This window comes from Pogoniulus pusillus, chromosome 8, assembly GCF_015220805.1.
Source record: "Pogoniulus pusillus isolate bPogPus1 chromosome 8, bPogPus1.pri, whole genome shotgun sequence".
Lineage (NCBI taxonomy): Eukaryota > Metazoa > Chordata > Aves > Piciformes > Lybiidae > Pogoniulus > Pogoniulus pusillus.
The window spans coordinates 33,744,308-33,766,614 of record NC_087271.1 but is presented as its reverse complement, the minus strand read 5'-3'; the positions used below and the strand labels follow the sequence as shown (position 1 = coordinate 33,766,614).

Sequence of the window (22,307 nt, the reverse complement as noted above, 5' to 3'; positions counted from 1 at the left end):
TAAAGGATTCTGTGCTGCCCCCATGCTGCTATGGGGGCTTGGGTGTTAATGTTTTCTGTGAGTGTCTAATTTTGAACTCCATTAGACTTGCCACTCCAGCTCTCAATTTTGTGGTTTTTTGTGTTTTTGTTTTTGTTTTTTCAGTTGGGGGGGGGTTTATTCTTGGTGATCATTGAGAGAACTTCCATCTAAATTCCAATATAGCTTTACTCATTGGTTAGATAATTTTTAATTTATGTTGTTGTTTTTTTTAACTCCATAAAGAACTCCTCACCTTTCTGGAACTTGCTTCTAATTCTTTTCAGAGCAAAAGCTGCCAACCTTATTTTGTACTGCAAAGCTAGTTGGTTTCTGCTGCCCAAACACATTGGTAATACTGATAGCCCTTCTTTTCATGTGCTGTAATTTCGAGTTGTCTAGATAGTTTCTGCCCTTGGCATTCCAAATGAAATCTTACAGTGTAGTGCAATGATACTAACACTTTCTTGTCGCTGTTACAAAGCAGAAATGCCTCTCCTGACGAATCTGTGAATTTCATTTACCTTTTTGTCACTTCCACACACCTTGTATTGGAAGGCAGTGCATGTTTTATATCTTTTCTTTGCTCAGTGTTGCTGCTTAGTGTATACATCGAGTCTCACTGCTTGGTGTAGGCACTGACGCCACTCAAAAGTCAGTCATTGTGGGATGGAAGTACTCTGTTACATTTAGATGAGAAGTACTGCCTTGCAAGTAATGAGGATATCAGTAAGCATTCAATATATGTACCCTCCTAATGATGGAACACATTTGTTGCTGATGAAAAAGTAACTTCCTTTTAACCATTTGTTAGGACTAATTAGTTCTTACTCTAAGATCTCAAATACCTGTGACTTCTGGATTTGTTGGTACCATCAAGGTTTTAAATGAGTGGTCTCCATGGAACTTCCTCTTTCTAAGTGTCACAAGGCTTTCTTTACATACCTCAGTTCAGTGCATTTTGTTTCCTTTCACCAAGTCTATTAATTGGGCTGCTAGGGAGGTGAGGTCTTGTCTGTAACACCTGTTATAATTGGACAAGTTATTTGCCTTTTTCTGCCTCTGTTCTTGAGAGAGCCTTGAGGCATGCAGGACAGATTCTTTACTGATGAGTGGTTGACTGGTCAGTAAGCTATGGAGCATACTGTCCAAGTGAATAGAACTGCAGGCATAAATGAAAGTACTGCTTTTAATTTTGTCTTAGTGTTTATTTTGCTAAATCAGAGATGTTCTTGAATCCAGTTCTTTCTTTTCATAGCAGTTTGCACAATCCCTTGGGACTATTGCCAGGATAAAGCTGTCCACTGATAGATCAAAATACTAAAGGTGCTAAAGTTGCACCACTAATACTGTCCACAGTGACAGTGTTGGTTTCTTGCTGTGTATTCCAAGGACTGCTTGCTAGAAGCATCTTAATGAACAATAAACAGACTTACTGTTTTCCTTGTTTACCTAAGCTCTAAGGATGTAATTCTTAGTTGAGTACATAGGGATCAGTAATACACTGTTTTTCCTCTTAGGTTTAGGGGGTTTTGTGTGTGTTTTAAGTGTGTATTATTGATGATACAGATAGAGATGTAGCATGAATGAACTGTAGCAACTAAGTAAGCGTTTATCAGCACAGGGAGACAGGTATTGTATCACATAAAGAGGGGAAGTTTGCCTTGATCTGGTTGCTTAAATACATCTCCGAACCGGGGAGTACCAAGATAGAGGAGCTAGGATTTCACTGGTGAGTGAAGGAGATCACATGAGGGTTCTGGCACTGTATGGCATGCTGGAGGCAAGCACGCCGGCGGCCGCGGAATCGATAGTATCGGCTTCAGCTGTGGGAAGTGTCCCGGGCTGCTAGGCGAGGCGGGGGCGGTAGCAGCCCTGTCGGGCAGTGGCCGTACTAAGGAGCTTGCTGAACCTCCGAACACTGCTCGCAGTGACAGTTACCTTCAGTCTCGAGGAGCCACAAGCAGCAAAAGTGAAAATGCCGAAGGGCTATGATGTTCTTCAAATGCTGATTGCAGCACTCTGCTGCTCTTATCACCGTAAGTCTGTTGTCAGAGTCAAGGTAGGTGCCCTTTTCCAATTGCATGCATCCAGTGTGCTGGGCAGTAACGCTGCTAGCCTTGTTCAGACTGTTTGTTTTTACACAGTGGCTGGGTACAGTGTGTTTCTCTTCTAATGTCTTTAGAATTGACTGTTGTCTCAAACAACTTTCAGTTTTGTGAGCCTGAAGCTGGCTATCTTTATGGTCAGGGACCAAGTTAAAAATGCTCTGTTTTGGAACTTGCTGAATCGAATTTTAGCAAAGCTTCAGGCTTTCAGAATTTAGCTGATCAGACCTAACTTTTTCACCTGCACCCTGAGAGCATAGGCAGTTGTGTTCAGAGGCGTTTTTTTAACACTTGAGATAGTCTGAAACATGTCTTTTTATTTTAGAACTGTTAAAATTACAGCATGGACAATCATATAGTGGTGGAGTGGTTTGTGTTGGAAAGAACCTTTAAAGATTACCTAGTCCAACCCTTTTACCATGGGCAGGGACAACTTTATGCAGAAATGCACTATGTGCAGAGAAAAAGCCCTTAGGAAGGTGTCTAAGTGGCCTGAGAACTGAATTGTTATCAGGTGAGTTATCTAACTGCTTTTGAGGATCTGAGAGCTACACCTCAGCTTTTGAATCTGCTAAGACTTGTGGTTCACTTGTCCTTTGAATAACAAAGTGTCAGTGCTGTAAATCACCATGTAAGACATTTTCTGGAGCACTTGCAGTGAAGAAGGGTGTGAAGGTTGCTACCTTCTGGCCTCTTGGCTTTCAAACTTTGGTGGAAGCACTTGAAGGTTTGGAACAGCTGCTCCCATTCTCTCTCTCCCTTTGTGATTCAACCTTTCAACTGTCCGCTTCTGAAAGTGGAGGGTGGAGCTCAATCTTTTGGGCACACTGAACAAGTGATTCTGCTCAGGCTGTCCTGTCTTTCACGCTGGGACAAATGACAGAAGTTACTATCAGAACAGACAGCTAAAGATGCTCTCCTATTACTGCAATTAATTTTCATTCCAATTTTAATCACAAGGCTTAACTCTTCTGTTCTAAACTTTAAAAATTGCGTTGGGTTTTATTGCTGGCTGTCAGAGAAGTTATGAAACCGTTGCTCTTGACCACTACCCTTTAACTTGGCATGAATTTTTGATACCTAAAATAACAGTGACGTTGTCATGGCAACTTTCCCTTTAGTCTAATGCATATACTCTCTAGAGAAATTGAATCATTTATAGTGTTTGCTGTATGGAAGGCACAAAATAAAACCTTTTATGTGGAAAGAAATTACAGCTGGGCTCTTTCAGAAATAAGATTCTATTTAAAGAGATTTGTAGCATTCAAAATAGATTTGAATGCATGTGTTCCAGCGTGCAGATTTAGCATGAGTTGAATCTGATGAGCTGCTATTTTAAGACATTCTGGTAGTGGGAAACTGGGGTACGTTTGCTGAAGAGAAGGTGGCTGTAGGTGCAGAAACACCTGGTGGTCAGTTGAAGTAAGCTGTGTACCTTGGGGCCAGGCGATGTATGTTCTGTGAAATGCCATAGTGCCTAGGATGGAATGAGCCAGCCTGAGTCATTGTCTTAATCTGTGTAAATGTGCCACTTCCAGCAAAATCAATGTGTGTAATTAGATGAGATTAGTTCTTCATTTCACAGTAATTACAACTGTAATGAAATACTAAATCGATTCATAAATAAGCATACCAAAAGGCCACAGCAACCTCTGCAGAGAGAGGTTCAGGTTTTTGATGCATCAGGATAAATTCACTATGGCTGTGTTGTTTGATTTGAAAACAGTATGTGGCCGAGCTGAGAGATGACTCCTGTCCCTTGAAAGCACAGGAAATAGTACTGCACTTGAGCGCTCAGGTTAAGGTTAGTGTATGAAAATAGTATCCCAATAGCAGTTGTTTCAGTTGTTTTCCCATGCATGAATATAAGAACAATGATCAGAGCAGAAGATCTGAACTTGGACCAACTCATTCTGTAGTCATGGTAGGTATCAATATTTTACAATTCCATTTGGTTTTAATAGCTGTTTACAGGTCAGGTCAGCTTCTACATTTGAGGAAAATGAAAGGAAACTTCAAGGCAAGAGGTTCCTGTTTGTGTTTGAAAAAAAAAAACCAAACTGAAGAGGGACTCCTACATTCTGACTTAGGCCACATTCAAGCCAAAATATTGTTCATTATTTTTTGCATTTCTTTGGAAGTTAAGAATTGTTAGGAAAAATTAGTGATAAAAAATGAATTTCAATAAATTAACAGTTAACTTCACCACAAGACAGAGGTTTTTTTAGCTCTGGCTAGTATAGTTACTGTGATTGGAGGGGAGGACCTTCCCAAGCATTTCAGTTCTTAATTTCTCAGCTATGATTCACTCTCGGCTGAAGCTGTGCAAAAGGGGAAAGCCATTCAAATTATCAGGATTGCCAAGGTTTAAAACTTCCAGCATGTTGATCTATCTCATTACTGGGTGATGTACTAATGCTGTGAATGTGACATGTGTAAGAAGCCATTTATAAGAAGCTACTTATTGCAAATGCTCTCTCTTATCTTGGATGAACTGCAAACACTTTTTATAGATAGCAGATCTTAATTAATATTTCTTTAGCGTGTGATGGTCTAAATCTGTTTCACTGACATCCTCGGGCTTCATGTGTTCAGTTTCAGTGTCTATGTGGAGGCAGCTGAATTTGATAACATGAGTTTGCAAGTCACCAACACCCAGCCTTTTTGCTATTAGATTTGTTGCTGTTAAAGAAGGCCAGATGGGAAAAGGCTGACTTTCCAAAGTTACTTAATGTTGTGTAGCACACCAGTTCCCCATTGTCTGCAGCCAAGTCTGGGTTTTAATGAGCCTTACATAACCTTTTTCAATGGTAGTTTTGTACAGTTTATCAAATTTTGACTGCAGTATATCCTCAATCATAAATGTATGCATAGCACAGACACCACTAGTGCCCTGTGAGCAGTTCCTGTTTAATGGGAATGAGAATATTCTCCAGTAGATGCTTATGCATTTAACTTCTTAGTAATACTTTTCATTGAGAGGTTTCTCAGAGTAAGACAAAAAACCCTACACAACTTCTGAAATCCTTTTAACATGGTAGTTCAAGAGTTGGTGAGATGAGGATATGGCTAACTCTAAACTCAGAATTTCTCAGGATCCATGTTCTAGAAATTAGGCTGTCCCGTCTCTGGATGTAGTCACCTGAAAAATTAAGGACTTGTTTTCTGTAGTGTTGTGGAAAGTGGAAGTAGAGTCCATTAGAATTTTGTCTTTTCATTACCTTCAAGTTAACATTAGATGGAAGTTGGTACTAAAAGCCTTTTTTATGTTCCTGCTTTCAAACAATTACCTCACTTACTAGATAATAAAAACGACTGCTTTGCTGTGACTGACAACACCAAGCTGTGTGGTGCAGCAGACAGGCTGGAGGGCAGGGATGCCATCCACAGGGACCTGGACAGGCTGGGAGGGGTGGGCACAAGCCAACCTCATGAAGTTCAACAAGACCAAGTGCAAGGTCCTGCATCTGGGTCGAGGCAATCCCAAGCACAAATAGAGGCTGGGCAGTGAGTGGCTGGAGAGCAGCCCTGAGGAGAGGGTCTTGGGGGTGCTGGTGCATGAGAAGCTCAACAGGAGCCAGCAGTGTGCACTTGGAGCCCGGGGAGCCAGGAAGAGATGATTACAGACAGGCACACAAGCTGTAAAAGAAATCAGTCTCAGCCAACAAACAACTGCAGCAAGACATTCTACCACTAAATTTGCTTACCTAAGCCATTTCCCCCTTGTGTTCTTTGGGATTTGGGCTAGCCACAGGAGTTCCTCCACCAAGTTCAGAGTTGCACAGGGGTTATTTAAGCATGTTTGCTTCATCTTGGGAGATGCCTGACCTCTGTCAATCAGTGTGTCCTCAGTGTGGTAGACCACGGTGGAGAGGATTTTAACAAACCAGTAATCATGAATGTTAACAATTTAGTTGGTTTGGATTCCTTAAATGTTTCTCTTGTTATGTTGCTAGATGTAATTCAAATGCAATGTGTGTCTCATTGCATTCATTCGAGTAGTGACAAATCCCTTAAACCACCAGAAGAAATTCTGGGTTTCTCTGCTCTATTTGTAATTCATGAGTATCTGTAACTTGATCATCCTGTTTAAGATAATTTGTCAGTGCAATGGATGAGATTAGTCCATACACAAAGACATATGGCTCTTTTGTGTTGGCTAAGAATCTCTCTCCCTAAGCACATTCAGGTATTGCCTTTGTATGTTGCAGTCTGTTCTGTTTACAACAGCTTTGCCTAACAGTGAGACACGGCAAGATGCTTTTGGAATGATGGTAACAGTTTGTACAGTAGCTCTGGATTTCTTTTAAGAACTCTATTCAATCCTAAGCCCTTTCAAAAAATTCAATACAATTCACATTTAAGTAGCAGTTTAGAAGATTTAGAAGATCAGCAAGATATAAAATACCTTGTGTTCATAGTTTTCTACCATTACAACTGAATGTTGTTGCTCAGATTGAAGAGGGTATTTTAAAGGTTTTCCAGCCACTTCCCTCTGTGCTCAGGAGAGAGGTGCTCATGAAAAGTCTTCTTACAGTTTGTGTGCTCTTCACTCTGCTGTCAGTTCATGTGAGTGCTGTAATGCTTGCTATCATGCTGTGAGATGCAGCAGTGAAATGGCCAGCTCTTAAATCTGGAATCAATGCCAGTCAGCTTTAAATAGGTGCCCAGCCATTTGAGTTGGGAAATAAAGGTGACAAGCATGTGCAGTTATTATTTTAGCTGTGTCAGTCTGATGAGTCAGAGATTTGGAGTGAAGAGGGGATTTTTAGCCTAGCTTGATAAGCTTTTGGACACGACTCCTTACCAAGCTTTCTGTAGGACTCTTTTTACACCCAATAACTTCATCTCTTCACATAGAACCATAGAATCAACCAGGTTGGAAGAGACCTCCAAGATCATCCAGTCAACTAAACCATGGCACTAAGTGCCTCATCCAGGCTTTTCTTGATCACTTCCAGTGACGGTGACTCCACCACCTCCCTGGGCAGCCCATTCCAATGCCAGTCACTCTTTCTGGGGAGAACTTCCTCCTAACATCCACCATGTATCTCCCCAGCACAACTTGAGACTGTGTCCCTTTGTTCTGTTGAAGAGACCAACCCCCACCAGGTTGTTGTAGATAGCAATGAGGTCACCCCTAAGCCTCCTCTTCTCCAGGCTGCACACCCCCAGCTCCCTCAGCCTTTCCTCACAGGGCTGTGTTCCAGGCCCCCTACCAGCTTTGTCGCCCTTCTCTGGACGCATTCCAGTATCTCAACATCTCTCTTGAATTGAGGAGCCCAGAACTGGACACAGCACTCAAGGTGTGGCCTGACCAGTGCTGAGTACAGGGGAAGAATAATCTCCCTTTTCCTAGTGAAGGTCACAGTTTCCTGTGTGGCCGCAGTTTCTTCTCACAGAGCTTGGGAGGAGTTAAAGACCTTGATGGTACAGAAGCACAAAGGAGTTTGTTTCCAGTTTGTATCCATTTGTATGGATAAACACCACCTTGTTATGGTCCACAGAAGGAAAGCTAAGGTGAAAAGTTATTCTTTACCAAATTGTTTTTAATTTGTTGCCTTCCTGTATAAGCTACTGTGTGTTTGCCTAAGAGGAGCCTTAGTGCTTCTCTGAGAAAAGCAGAGAGAGGAGGAGAATCTATCTTAGAATTTCTATTGCTCCCAGCATGTTTCAATAGTCTTGGCAGCAGGATGCCTCTTCTGGCATCATTCCACCGAAACCCTGCTGTCTAGTAATCTCTTGTCATTCAGTGTGCTTGCAATTGCAGGGAGCGCTGTGGAAAGACGTGCTAAATGTGTGCCAGCTGCTCCCACAGTTAGGTGCTGCGAGTATTCGGTAGGTAGAACAAACCCTGCCATCGAGAGCTGTTTTGACAGCAGAGTGCTGGTGGGTGAGCACACCCGGGTCCTCTGTGAGCTGTGCCTGTGTTGCCCACTCACAGCAGCGTGTCAGCGAGCTCTGCCTCGTACCCAGAGCAGAGATAAAGCCGTGATGCACTGGGGCAAAACACCGCATTTTAGTCTGCCCTCTGGGCCCTCTCACCTTCTGTCTTTGAGAGAGAGCACACTGGTCAGTGTAGAACATGCTCCTAGCATGACCCTGTTTCTCCTGGGTGTGGTAAGCTTTTGAAATCCTTCAGCAAGAGTGAAGTCCCCTGCCCTTGGGAAATGTTGGGAAGACCGATGAACTTCCCTGCACCAAGCGCTTATGAAAGAGAACATTTTACAGTGGTTGTGAAGATCTCTCCAAGCAGCTCTTCTGCTTTTTGTGCTAAGGGGCAACAAGAGCTTGCTTTCAGTAGGAAGGGAAGATCGTTTCAGTTGGAAAAGACCTTTAAGATTACGTCCAACCATTATCTAACTCTACCAAGTCTGGTGCTAAAACATGTCTCTTAGCATCTTGGACATAAATTCATAGAATCAACCAGGTTGGAAGAGACCTCCAAGATCAGCCAGGCCAACCTAGCACCCAGCCCTATCCCGTCAACTAGACCATGGCACTGAGTGTCTCATCCAGTCTTTTCTTGAAGACCTCCAGGTACAGTGCCTCTAACACCTCCCTGGGCAGCCCATTCCAATGCCAATCACTCTCTCTGGGAAGAACTTCCTCCTAATATCCAGCCTATACTTCCCCCAGCACAACTTGAGACTGTCCCCCCTTGTTCTATTGCTGGTTGCCTGGGAGAAGAGCCCCCCCCCTACCTGGCTACAATGTCCCTTCAGGTAGTTGTAGACAGCAATGAGGTCACCCCTGAGCCTCCTCTTCTCTAGTCTAAACAACCCCAGCTCGCTCAGCCTCTCCTCATAGGGTTTGTGTTCCAGGCCTTTCACCATCTTTGTTGCCCTTCTCTGGACACGTTCCAGCACCTCAACATCTCTCTTGAATTGAGGGGCCCAGAACTGGACACAGTACTCAAGGTGTGGCCTGACCAGTGCTGAGTACAGGGGAAGAATAACCTTCCTTTAATGACTCTTAGAAGTAAGCCCTTTAAGGTTGAAAATTGACTTTGGCAAACTTTTGGTGAAGCACTGTCCTGGGTTGAGCCTTAGGTCTTCAAGGACTGTGGAGTACAGACCTCCAAGAGGTCCAGTGTGGCTGTGAGTAGACAGGAAATTGCAATCCTGAGGTTATTTCACTCCCACAATCCTTTTGTCATACTTCATGTAGAAATACTCAACAACCAAGCATGTCCAGGTTAGCTTGTCCTGATGCATCTGGAATGTTCTTACCTGGATTGGCTCAAATGGAGCATATGGGAAAGAATCTGAATTCGAAATGGAAGCTCAAACAAGAGGAAGACTGTTGGAGCCTGCAGGGCATTTGGGGCCAGCTCTGTTTATTTTCAGGGGTATTGTTTTTGGGAAGTGGAAGCAAGAGCAGTGAGTTTGTAGGTGTGTCGTTGCGAGGTTGGTGTGCAGACGGAGCACTGCGCTGCGCAGCGTGTTACAGGTTCCCTCGCTGGGCGCTGGGTTTTGCAAGCACACTCTGGAGAGCGCAGCCAGGCCAGCCTGCTCCAGGCAGCCACCTGCATTCCAGTGGCTGCTGCTGATCATGTGATGGAAGTTACAACCCAGGTAAAATGTTAATCACTAAACTTGGCACAGATGAAGCTTTTAATCTTTGATTGCAGTTTTCTAGGGAGCGGCAGGTTATGGACAACAGCCCAGAAAAACTCAAGAAGGAGTTAGAGGAAGAGCTGCAGCTGAACAGTGACGACCTGCGCAGCCATGCCTGGTACCACGGACGTATTCCTCGGCAGGTACGTGGTCTTGGCGCTGCAAAACGTGCTTTGAGCTTTCACAGACTGAAGTGCTGCGTGCATCTGTGCTGCCTGCATTGCTGTAGCAGAGACATAATAATGCTTATTCACGTGGAAGGTATGGGAGTTTATCCCAGCTTGGCACAAAATGAGGCTGCTGAGGAAGGATTCAGGGCAGACGCTGGTGGAAACTCAGGGTATTTCAGGATCTGAGTGGACTGAATAAAAGCAAAATGGAACTTAAGCTTCAGATGAGAATCTCCATATTTATTCAGAAACTAATCATTTGGTTCAGTATTCTTAACTGTAGCTAAGATGTGCCTTCTTCTTTCTGTGTTTTTTTTTCTTGCATATGTAATTTGTGAGGAGGGGGAAAGAAACCACGACAGAATCATTCAATAATTTAATTTTGATTGTTACAAACGCAGTTAAAAATACACTAAAACTGTTGTTGGGAGTGGAGCTGAAGTTCCCAGAGCCCCTGGGGCTCCCTCTGCAGGCCTCCCTGCTCTGCGTGCTCTGCTCTCATCAGAGCCGCAGGGCTCACACAAGGAGAGCAGGCAACAGGAGCCACATCGGCTGCACTTCAGCAAAGCCGATCACTCAAGACAAGATGTCTCTGACTCCTCCTAGTGCTATGCAGTATCCATAATGAACAAAAAGTGAAAGCTTTTGTCACTTCGGTTAACAATGAAACGATGGTTTCAGGCATCCGATATTAATGGCTTCTAAAGCTCAGCCTGTCTATTCAGATGCCTTAAACTCTAAAATCCTGAGTCCTGGCTTTCCCTTCATGCCTTATTTAATGGTGGCAAACTGAAGGAAATACATCTGCGAAAGTGGGTTGTGCTTATGGCTCCTGGGCACGTTCTGAGAGCCCCTCCAGACCTCTGCTGTGGGATGACTTTTAGACTTGGAGGCATCATTCTTTTTCATGCTTTGCTTTCTATTTCCTCCCAAAGCAGCCAGATTAACTCCTATATTGAAGAATATTTTGTTGCTATGTGTTGTTTGGGTACTTGTTTTCCGATTCTGAAAGTACTTTCTGTGTGATTCTTCTTCCTCAAAGGTGGCAGAAGGCCTAGTTCAGCGAGATGGAGATTTTCTGATTAGAGATTCTCTCTCCAGTCCTGGCAACTTTGTTCTTACCTGTCAATGGAAAAATACCTCTCAGCATTTTAAAATCCACAGAACAGTTCTAAGACTCAACGAAGCCTACTGCCGGGTCCAGTATCAGTTTGACCTTGAAGGCTTTGACAGTATTCCCGGTTTAGTGAGGTACTACGTCGGGAATCGCACCCCGATATCCAAGCAGAGTGGAGCCATTATTTTTCAGCCTATCAACAGGACTGTGCCCCTCAGGTGCCTAGAAGAGAAGTACGGCGCAACGCCGGTCCGGCAGAAGGAGCCAAGCACCCCGGAGGGCAAAGCAGAAGCTGCCAAAAGGCTGAGCCTTGGGCTGTCTAGCATGCAGTTCCCAGAGCAGAGCATCGCCAGAGGAAGGCTGCTGAGGTACTTTTCTTGTCTCTTTTAGCTCTTGCTGCAGCTGGTGTGAATTTGCACTGGGATTTTAGGTGGACACCTAGGCCTGAGGGTTTGCTGACTTTTCTAAAAGGATTTTTTTAGGGCCTAAAGAAAAATAATCAGCAAACCCAGAGAATGAAAGCAAAGGTAGATTCTGGAAGCTCAGCAGTGGTGCAGCCTGCTCTTCAGTGCCGTGGCAGATCTTGACTAGCATGACAAAATGTTAGAAGTAAAATCTTGCTGCTGCTACTCCAGGAAAGGCAGTCTTCCCATATTTGATTTGATTTGTGGGATAATAGATCCCAACTTCTGTGTCCAAAGCAAACGTTCCATTAAAAACTCCTTAGCATTCAAAGAAATGCCCTCGTGAATGCTGCAGGTTCACACCTTTCACTGCTGCCACAACTGCGTGAAGTACTGTAGCAGTAGTACTGAAGTAGTGTGGCCAGCAGGTCAAAGGAGGTGATTCTCCCCCTCTACTCGGCTCTGCTGGGACCTCACCTGGAGTACTGCATCCAGTTCTGGAGCTACTCTTCCAAGAGGGATGTGGAGATGCTGGAGCATGTCCAGAGAAAGGTCATGAGGATGCTCAGTGGGCTGGAGCAGCTCTGCTATGAGGACAGACTGAAAGAGTTGGGGCTGTGCAGTCTGCAGGAGAGAAGGCTCCGAAGTGACCTTCTTGTGGCCTTCCAGTATCTGAAGGGGCCCTAGAAAAAAGCTGGGGAGGGACTTTTTAGGCTGTCAGGGAGTGACAGGACTAGGGGGAATGGAGCAAAGGTGGAGGTGGGGAGATTCAGAGTGGATATGAGGAGGAAGTTGTTGAGCATGAGAGTGGTGAGAGGCTGGAATGGGTTGCCCAGGGAGGTGGTTGGGGCCCCATGGCTGGAGGTGTTTAAGGCCTGGCTGGATGAGGCTGTGGCCAGGCTAATGTACGGTAGGGTGTCCCTGCCCAAGGTAGGGGGATTGGAACTAGATGATCCTTGTGGTCCCTTCCAGCCTTGACTGATTTTATGGTTCTATGAAGTACCTTTTATTCTTGTAAGCTGCCCAAGTGGAAAGCTAAGGACCCTTTGCACTGGTTATGATACATACTGGCAATTAGGTGTGTGTGTTAAAGACTGCTGCAAATACTGATATGTTTTTGTTTGCATTTTTTTTTCTACCCTAGAAATAAAGAAAAAAGTGGTAGCCAGCCAGCTAGCTTGGATCATCTTCTGGAGAAAAGGTTCCCTTTGAAGGCTCACCAGTCAGAGAGCTATCTGTTAATAGGTATGTTTTAATTAACTGTTTCACACTTAGACCACCCAGGCACACACAAGATTCTGTTAGGAGACTTTGAGTGCTGTATAGTTGAATTTAATGGCCAGGGCACGCAGTGCTAGCATACTGCTTGCCTTTTAACTCACTGCAACAGGTTTTTTATTTACATTGCACCAGCTAGTTGATTGCACAGCTTTGCAGGCTTCCACACAAAAAGAATGGCAGCTGGAGTTGGCATTCACATCCTTTCTGATTGTGTTACCTTTCACCACTTGTGCTTTGCAAGAACTAACTTGTTTCACTGCTGTCACTCTGACAGAAATCTATTAAGTAGAAGCAAAGCTTCATGGCAATCCTAGTAACTGCCTTTTTCATGGGGTCAATTATGCAGATGTGGTAGTGTTCCTCACCAGGAGAAAAGCACTACCGTTGCTTCTGTACCCACTTCTGTCCTCTTGTCTCTCAATCTCTCTTCCCCCAACCATCCCTTTTGCTGCTGTCTGGTTCCACAGCTGTTGCCTTTGTCTTCCTCCAGTGTACCAACTCGATCATTTGTTGGTTGTGCCTTTTCCTTTCTGAAATCCTTCAGGTTTGAGCAACTGTTTCCATACTAATGCACTGTGTATGGAATCCTGCAATGATGCATCTGCTGCCATGTGTACAAATTCTAGTGCTTGGCTTCAGAGGTTGGTAGTCATCTTTAATACAGTAGCTGCTACATGTACAGTGCCTGTTGTGGAAATACCTGAGACAGAGATAAGTTGAAAGGTTTGTATTTATTATGACTTGAGACTGTATTTTGATAGAAAGGGTATGCTCCTGTGTTCAACACTGGGATTGACATACACTCATAAAACAAGGCTATGAACTCTTGTTCCAGTTCATAGCTGCAAAAATTTTCTTTAGGTACTGTAACAGTTAATCTGAAGAGTACTGCTGTGCATTTTGTCATAAGGTCCTCTCAGCAGATTCTGGTATCAAACTGCTTATGAGCAGTGATTGCAGATTTCATTGTCTGCTTGAGAGCCAGGTGGAAACAAGCAGTAAGCCCCACATGATGCAGCAGGCCACTTTGCTGTAGATAGCAGCAAACTGTAGATGTGGGGTGTCTGGTATAGGTTCGGTCTGATATTGGATGCTGAGGTTTGCATGTGCAGTGGGTACAGGATGAGGCACAAATACACAGATTATAGATGCATTTCTTTAGCTCTTCAAATAAGCCACTCTTGGCAAAAAAAACCCCAATTTTAGCATCCCCGAAGTGTATTCCTTCCATACCTTGTTTGCAGGTTCTGGCTTGAATGTGGGAAGCTTTTCTTTCATCTCAAAGTTGTCATTCTCAGAAGTGACTAATCTTCCATGTGGCCTGGCTTGAAAGTTCCCATGTTCATAGCCTAGGTCGGGTTACAAAGACACCTCCTGTTCCAAGCTATGGAGGCTATCTAGCTCTGACAGGATAGCCTATGTAGTGTATGCAGCAGAGGCTGCAGTCACCACAGAATAATGGTATGGTGCAGCTGTTCTCTGTTTGGGGTTTTGGGAGGATCATCAAGTGAAGAGAATTTGCTGTGTAGTTAATTGCTCAATATCATTTCACATACATTTTTGTTAGCAAATGACTGACACCTGACAATATTTTCCTCAAAAAACAGCAGTAGCAGTTGAACCCCAAGACAGGCATCAGGAATTGTGTGTGTTCTGACCTAAAATATCCTTTTCCCCTGCAGGTCTAGGACATCCATCTCGATTACCTGAAGCAGAGACAAACTCCTGTCCCAGCTCTCCTGCGTTTCGAACAGGCAGTGAACCATCTCTAAGCCCCACAGTTGTTCAAAGAGTCACATCAGAGTCTCAAGTAGGGGAAGCTCTTAGAGGATCAGACAGTCAGCTCTGTCCAAAACCTCCACCTAAACCCAGCAAAGCACTCCCGATGAAACCCCCAGATTCTCCTTTGGCTTCCTACAGTGCAGAAGGTCTCTGTTGTGAGCTAAGCCCTATCAGAGCTCCTGCAAAGCAACATTTATGTCAGAACAGCTACGTGGAACACCTGTCACAAAAGGAGGGAGGAGCACACTCATTCAGGAACTCAGAAACAAGCTATTTGATCCTGGAGGATGACCTTATAGTGGACTCTGCAGATCCTTTAGAAGCCTCAACTGAGATGGCTGAAGAAGACAGCATCTTCTCTGCACCAGTTTTTGAGACAGTGTCTAGTTTTAAACCAAATGATTTTGAATCTAAACTACTTCCTCCTGAAAACAAGCCATTGGAAACATCAATGTTAAGAAGAGTCAAGGAGCTTTTCAACAGCAACAATCCCAAGGTGATTGCACAGCATATTCTCAGAATGGACTGCAAGGTAAAAAAATGAATTCTTTGCTTTGTTTTCTATTGTGCAGGTGTAGATTTTTCAAGAGAACTGATTTGAAAAGATCAATGGGTAAATTTGCAGCTAATGTAACATATTTATTGACTTGCTTGCATCGAGTTCTTTTTCCTTCTGGAGAACGAGAATGTTTGCAAAGCCTTTGGATTAATGGGAGCCCAACAACCTCAGCTTTAGACTCAGCTGTTCAGTGTTCCATGTATCTTCTTAATCTCCTATCAGTTGCTGTGTATATGTGACTCAGTCTTTCTTCTGTAGTGGAACAATAGCTACTTGTGCTGTAAACCATGTAGAAGAATCTCTCTGTGACAGGAAAGAGCTAGGCAGATGGCAGGGGCAAACAGTAGATGGATGTGACCTGGTTGCCTTTACTGCTGGCCATAATATAAGACATTAAGTGGAACTAAATATATTCAGACTTCTAAAACTAGTTGGTCTTCGGATCTTTATCTGAAGTCTCTAAAAGCAGGATAGGTCATGTTGGAAGACAGCTATCAAGGCATGTATTTCTTTCCTATCAGAGAATGTATTGCTAGAAGAATTGTTTAGAAAGATATAAACCTACAAATAACTGTTTGGTTTTTTTTACAACATGGATTTTTTATTCTTTGGCCTTCGAGGCTTGGAGATCAGCTGTTGGGTCAGAAATATGGAAAGATAGGAGTAAAGTCCCCACATTTATTATATCATCTGGTAACTGCAGCTGAGTCATAGAATCAGCCAGGTTGAAAGAGACCTCCAAGGTCATCCAGTTCAACCTAGCACCCAGCCCTGTCCAATCAGCTAGACCACAGCAATAAGTGCTTCGTCCAGGCTTTTCTTGAACACCTCCAGGGACTGCGACTCCACCACCTCTCTGGGCAGCCCATTCCAATGCCAATCACTCTCTCTGGCAAGAACTTCCTTCTAACATTGAGCCTAGACCTCCCTTGGCACAGCTTGAGACTCTGTCCCCTTCTGCTGCTGGTAGCCTGGGAGAGGAGACCAACCCCACCTGGCTACAGCCTCCCTTCAGGTAGTTGTAGACAGCAATGAGGTCACCCCTGAGCCTCCTCTTCTCCAGCCTAAATGCCCCCAGCTCCCTCAGCCTCTCCTCACAGGGCTGTGTTCCAGGCCCCTCACCAGCTTCATTGCCCTTCTCTGGAAATATTCAGTACCTAAACATCTCTCTTGAATTGCAGAGCCCTGAACTGGGCACAGTACTCAAAGTGTGGCCTGGCCAGTGCTGAATCTGCACCACTTTGCTTGGACAATTAAGTGCTGTGCCTGCCACAGAGCAGCTACAAGAGTCAAGTGTTGTGTTTTTTATTGGGTTTTGGTTGGTTAAGAGCAGCTTGAGCAGCAACACACAGTGCTTCCTACTAGGCATCTCCACTGCTGACAAGAAAGGAAGTGGGAAGGGTGGTGGTGCTCCAGAAAAAATATGTCAGTAGCACTCTGATAGTGCTGTTAGAGTCACACCATAGCTCTGGGAGGAGGGCAGTTCACTGGAGCAGCAGTGGGGTGGATGAGTGCGTGATTGCCTGCCAGCTGCCGAGTTCCTGCCAACAGCAAACACAGCTTCTCCCTCCAGCAGCAGTGCTGGCTGCTGCTGAGACTTCAGGAAGCATGGTGACTCAGAAAAACTCAGCTGTACAACTGCTTGGTCTTTTCAGAAGTGATAGCTTGTAGCTTCCTTACCGTAGTTCTATAGTAGTAACAGCATCCTCTATCATTTGAGTTTTTTAGTTCCCAAATTCACCTTCAACCTAGTCACAACCACCAGAATGTCTTCTAGTTATGATGTTCAAAGGCACAGGATATGTACACCTTAGAGAAGTAGTAAAAGTTCATATATATATAGGTTGGACTGGATGATCTTGGCCATCTCTTCTAACCTGGTTGATTCTAGGATGTATATGTAATGTTTAATTAGCTCATTATGAGTTTCATTTTAAATTCTGCAGATTTTGGAATGGGGCCATGGAGATTGGCCTGCTGGCAGTGTGGGAGCCTGTACAAGCAATTAAGTCACTGGAGTGTTTTCTGGAAATAAAGGTTTGGATTTTGGAGCAGGAATGGTAACTAGCTAGGATGTGTAGAGAAGCCTAGTTCACCTTCAGCCAATGGCTGTCATTCACTTGTAACTTCTTGCATAGTACTGTGCTAAGAACTGCAGTGAACCTGGCATGGCAGCTGGGCCCACATAAGTGCCTTGAACTGAGATAGGTGATAAGTTCATAGGTCTTATGTCATTTAAATAATGATATGTCTAAAAATCAAAGCAGCACCTCTGTGGTAAGTGATGGAACAAGTATCTGCCTGAGAGGGCATTTTGTGGCCATCAGTGTGTCTCTGCCAGCTTCATAACACTGGCCTCTAGAAGTGAAGTCTTAGATGTTATGACAGCTGTGATGAGGAGCGTGCTAGTAGTTATGTAGTGCAGACAGCTACATGCATGAGGCACTTAGTGCCATGGTCTCTAATTGTTTGTATAGGCCTAGTGATAGGTTGGACTGGATGATCTTGGAGGTCTCTTCCAATTTGATTGAGTCTATGAAACAAATCTAATGCTACATTTTGTACTAGTGAGACTTCTGTGGCCTAGATTACTTTCATCATGAAGCCTGCTAGTGGGTGTATTGGGAACTAGCAGCCTGACTGGTTTGTAAGCATGTCAATATACAGACCATAGACCAGCAGATGACAGGATGTTAGGGTTGGACCTCTGGAGATTGAGTCCAATGCCCCTGCCAGAGCAGGACCATATAATCTAGTGCAGATCACACAGGAATGCATCCAAATGGGTCTTGGAAGTCTCCAGAGAAGGAGACCCCACAACCTCTCTGGCGAGCTTGTTTAAAAAGCAAAGACAAATTGTTAAGGGTGTCTGCTTTCACATACTGACTTCATCAGGCATTTAGGATTCAGTGCCCTCCTTAAAGCCCTTTTACTCATAAATCCATGTGAGGAGCCTGTGATGGTGGTAGACGTTCTGAGTGTCTTTTTGGCAGTGAAGGCAAAGAAGATGTATACACCTTTAAAGCCAGAGAGCAGTGCCACTCAGACAAGGATCAGACCAGGAGAACACCACATTTTCTGGAGCTTGCATGTGAAAATCCTCCTGGAAGCAGAGAGGGAGGACAGAAGTCTGATAAAGCACTTTGGTCACTTATGTTTTCTGATGGCTGAATCATGAAAAAAAGAATGGTATTGGTCTTTCATGTGCAAGTTAAGGTTTTTTCTTAGATGACTGTATGTAATGCTGCATGCTGTGCACTCAGCTCTGCGTGCCCTGCACTCACCTGGAGGACCTGTGTGTGGCTAAGGTGGGGTTTTTTTAAAGGCAGTTTCAAAACTCATGCACCCATTTTTGCCCTTGACAGGTGGCAAGGATACTGGAAGTCTCTGAAGAGATGAGGAAGACTATGGGAGTGAACTCTGGTCTTGAATTAATTACCTTGCCTTACGGCCATCAACTGCGCCTTGACCTAATTGAAAGGTAAGTGTTGCTGTTACTCATTACCTGGGCAGATGGCCAGAAGGTGAGAGCATTGCTGTGTTGTGCTCCACGTTTTCTCCCAGTCAAAGAACACTCTTCTGCACCTTTCCTGAATTCCTGGGTACAGAGGATGATTTAGCAAGATGGCATGGAACTTCCTGTAGCATAGAAAAATTCCTTATGGTCCGGGGCAACTCCTTGCCTGGTAATACAGGGAAGTGTATGGAGAGCAGAGACCCGTCTCAGCACTCCTTTCAGGTGTAAGTTCCCTGAACTCCCGTTTACCTGAGGCCCATGTGCGCAGGTGTTTGTGGAAGAGATGAAAAGCAGCAGCTTTCTGCAGCGAGGAAGAGGCTGGAGGATCTAGCAAAGTAAAAAATGGTCAGCAAAGCTTTCTGTGAAAGCTCTGCAAAAGTTCAGGGGAGGAAATGAGGACCTTCTGCCTGTGATGTAGATTCCTGCATCTCTGATACAGATTTCAGTAGTTTGGTTGCTGAAATTCAGGGCATAAGTTCCCAGGATTCGAAGGTGAAGGAACAAGGGGAGCAGAATGTCGTATACCAGTGCCACCTTTGGTACAAAGCCAATGTCTGTGTCTATGTGTGTATGTATAGTCCCTATAATGGAGTGACTGCTCTTGATACAAAGGTGTTGGTACAGCTAAGTTTGCTGGGTACAACCTTTTAACTGTCTTCTTTAAACACATGTGCAGCATAATGTATTATTATTTAGCAATTTTTAGTAGTATAAATTGTTTCACTTCCAGGCACAATACCATGGCAATAGGAATAGCTGTGGATATCTTGGGTTGCACAGGAAATGTACAAGATAGAGCAGCAACATTAAACAGGATTATCCAAGTGGCAGTGGAGCTGAAGGACTCACTAGGGGATTTGTATGCGTTTTCTGCCATAATGAAAGCACTGGAAATGCCACAGGTAAAACCTTGCTTTGCTTTGTTCTGAAGTATGTGGGGGTTTAAGGTTTATGTAATTGAAGTGGTGCCATTTCTTTAAAGAGATCACCAGAACAGAAACTTTTGTCACTAGCAGAGTGCCTTTCCTGCAAATTGCTGTGGAGTCAGTGATAGGCATTCTCTGTGTTTGTGAACAGGTCATGAGGCTGGAACAAACCTGGACCTCTCTAAGACATCATTATACCCAGACTGCCATTATGTATGAAAAACAGCTGAAGCCATTTAGGAAAGCTTTGCTTGAAGGACAAGATGAGTGGAACAGTGAGTATGAAGGACAATGGTTTCTACTTTTCCCTGGAGGTCTTTATGGCCAGGCTGGATGGGTCTCAGAGCAACCTGATCTAGTGTGAGGTGGCAGGGGGATTGGCACTAGATGAAGGGACTTTGAGGTCCCTTCCAGCCCTGACAATTCTACGATACTTTGTCTTTTAACTCTCCCACTCCTGATTTCCTGTGTGGGGAAATGAGGCAGCTGCTGTTTTGATAGCTGTGCACCCAGTGTTTAGGTGACTGAACTTGTATAATGCAGTATAAAGACAATGAAATAGAGGACAAAGTCTGCCAAACGAACATCAGTGTGTGCATGCATCCATGCAGAATGTAACACTCTGCCTAAACCCACTCTCCCTCTTCGTGGAGCAGAAACTGTGAAAAGAATATTGCAGTTAGAAAGTCTGCCACATGAGGAAGGTATTATCTGCTACAGCAGGTCTGACCATGGGCTTTGTTTGTTACTTTCTGTCCCAGCCGCTCCACAGAACACCGTAACAGTGCCACTCCTAATGCCTCTCATTACCTTGATGGAACGACAAGCTGTTGTTTTCGAAGGCGTGGACGTGTGGGAAAGCAACGACCAAAGCTGTGAAATAATGCTCAAACACTTGGCTACTGCTCGTCAGATAGCACAGAACGCAGCCATGTACCGCTCGACTGCAGAACGTGTGCTGGAAGGTAGGCAGCACTGGCAAGAGAAACTGCCATGCATCAACAAAACGTCAGGGTTGCACATTCTGAAGGCTATGGGCTCTTGCTCAAGTGCCACTAGAAAGTCAGGGAACAAAATTTTTCTCCTCTTCCATGGAAGCTGAGATAGTAGCAAATGTCTTGCAAGTATCTCAGTTTGTTTAAAAGCTCACCATTAGAGCAGTTCTCCAGTAAGCAAAAGACTGTGCCCTTTTTACTGAACATATGCAGAAGTTCTCATGACTTAAGATGCAGACCCCCCAGGAACTGCACAGAAGCACACTAAGGGCTGAGGGTAACTTCCTCTCTTCTGTACAGTTATATTTGAAATAAATCAGAGGAGGAATTTTAAACACCACCCCTCATAAGAAGATTCTTTACCACCTGCATCCAGAAAGCAGCAACAGGTTAACAATGCAACCTTGTATTTTAAACCTGCAGTACAAAAACGCTGAGGGAGAGGGGAGAAATAGAACTATTTGTGGGGGCAGCAAGTACACATCACTAATTACGTTTAAGGTTAGAATGTGACAATGCTTGTCCGTTAGAATTGAGCAAAGGATAGCCTACCCTTAGAGCCATTTGTGTGCTGTCCAAATGTCACAGATGGAAAAGACTTTCACTGTTGCACTAGCTTGTCAAACTCATTGTGCAAAAGGAAAGCAGCACACTAAAGCTTATCTTTCGTGGAGGGAACACAGATTAAAAGCCACTTCTTCCAAATCAAGAACTTGCCTGATGGTGATACTGTGGGGTTCTTTTTATTCCCAAGGTTTCCAGCCAGATGAAGAGATGAGTGAAATCTTCAAGACAGAATTTCAAATGAGATTGCTCTGGGGCAGCAAAGGAGCACAAGTTAATCAAAACGAAAGATACGAGAAATTCAGCCAGATTTTAACCGCACTTTCAAGAAAACTGGAACCTCCTGCTCTGAAGCTGGTGGAACAACTAAGTATATAAGAGTCTGTAGACACTGTTTAATTTATATACTTGAAATAACCTTAACTGGTTTTTGGCAACTTGATACTGCACAAACTTCTTGCCTTTCGCAGGAAGTTTAGAACTTTTAACTGCACACTTGTTTTAAAACTACTGATTTCTTAAACCAATTATTTATTTGCTGTGTCACCAAGTCAGTTAGTAAGCCCTGCAAGATAGTCTGACAGCTTTTTCCATTTCCCCAGAGCTGTGATGCCTTATACTGCCTAGGAGTAAGGGCACTGGTATCTTAATATTAAACTGAAGCAAACAGTGTAAATAAAATGATAGATTAAGTATGTGACATTGCAGAAAGGTGGTGTATAATATTCCTTTAATGAATATTAAACTAATGTACATAGAATTGTGAATTAAAGTATATCTTTATGCAAAATAATTTGCTTATTTCCAGATCACAGAAATTATCAGAGGGCTCAAATATCACCGTGCCTATGAAAGTAGAAAAATAGTGGTGTATGGAGTGAGACAACTTTTTTTGTTAAGACAGCAGCTGTAGTACTTTGGCTTTTGCTGGAGCCTGCACAAGAGCAACACTGCCAGGAATGAATGATGAGCTGGCAAGGACAAACAATCCAGATAACTCAAATGCTTTCAGATATGAGTAAATGTGGGTGTATGTATACATTAAACTTGCTTCATTTGCTGAGGTGAATCACTTCGGTAAGTAGTTGGGTTTTGTTTTCTTTCTGGGATGAAGGCAAAGCACAAACTGTTAGCACTTTTCACAGGGAGTTAAGGCAAAAGGTGTTTTATAGATGGCACTTTTGCAGCGAGTTCTACTTTGCCACATAGAGAACTGGTGTGTAAGCCTTTAGAAGTTGTATCAGTTT

At 43.9% G+C, this 22,307-nt stretch overlaps 1 protein-coding gene across 6 annotated transcripts in view; it reads left to right on the top strand.

Annotated features, from left to right (window-relative positions):
• Nucleotides 1-22,146, top strand: part of BCAR3 (BCAR3 adaptor protein, NSP family member) — a 98,067-nt gene extending 75,921 nt beyond the window's left edge. For 4 of the 6 annotated variants that reach the window (XM_064148031.1, XM_064148032.1, XM_064148029.1 and 1 more), the window contains exons 4-12: nucleotides 9,760-9,888; nucleotides 10,958-11,400; nucleotides 12,581-12,681; nucleotides 14,400-15,031; nucleotides 18,424-18,539; nucleotides 19,306-19,477; nucleotides 19,653-19,776; nucleotides 20,263-20,466; nucleotides 21,251-22,146. In XM_064148031.1, coding sequence (XP_064004101.1) covers nucleotides 9,760-9,888; nucleotides 10,958-11,400; nucleotides 12,581-12,681; nucleotides 14,400-15,031; nucleotides 18,424-18,539; nucleotides 19,306-19,477; nucleotides 19,653-19,776; nucleotides 20,263-20,466; nucleotides 21,251-21,438 — 2,109 coding nt within the window. In that variant the 3' untranslated portion in view covers nucleotides 21,439-22,146. The remainder of the gene's footprint in view (nucleotides 1-9,759; nucleotides 9,889-10,957; nucleotides 11,401-12,580; nucleotides 12,682-14,399; nucleotides 15,032-18,423; nucleotides 18,540-19,305; nucleotides 19,478-19,652; nucleotides 19,777-20,262; nucleotides 20,467-21,250) is intronic. The other 2 variants (XM_064148034.1, XM_064148035.1) reach the window with 2 other exon arrangements.
• Nucleotides 22,147-22,307: the final 161 nt, after the last annotated feature.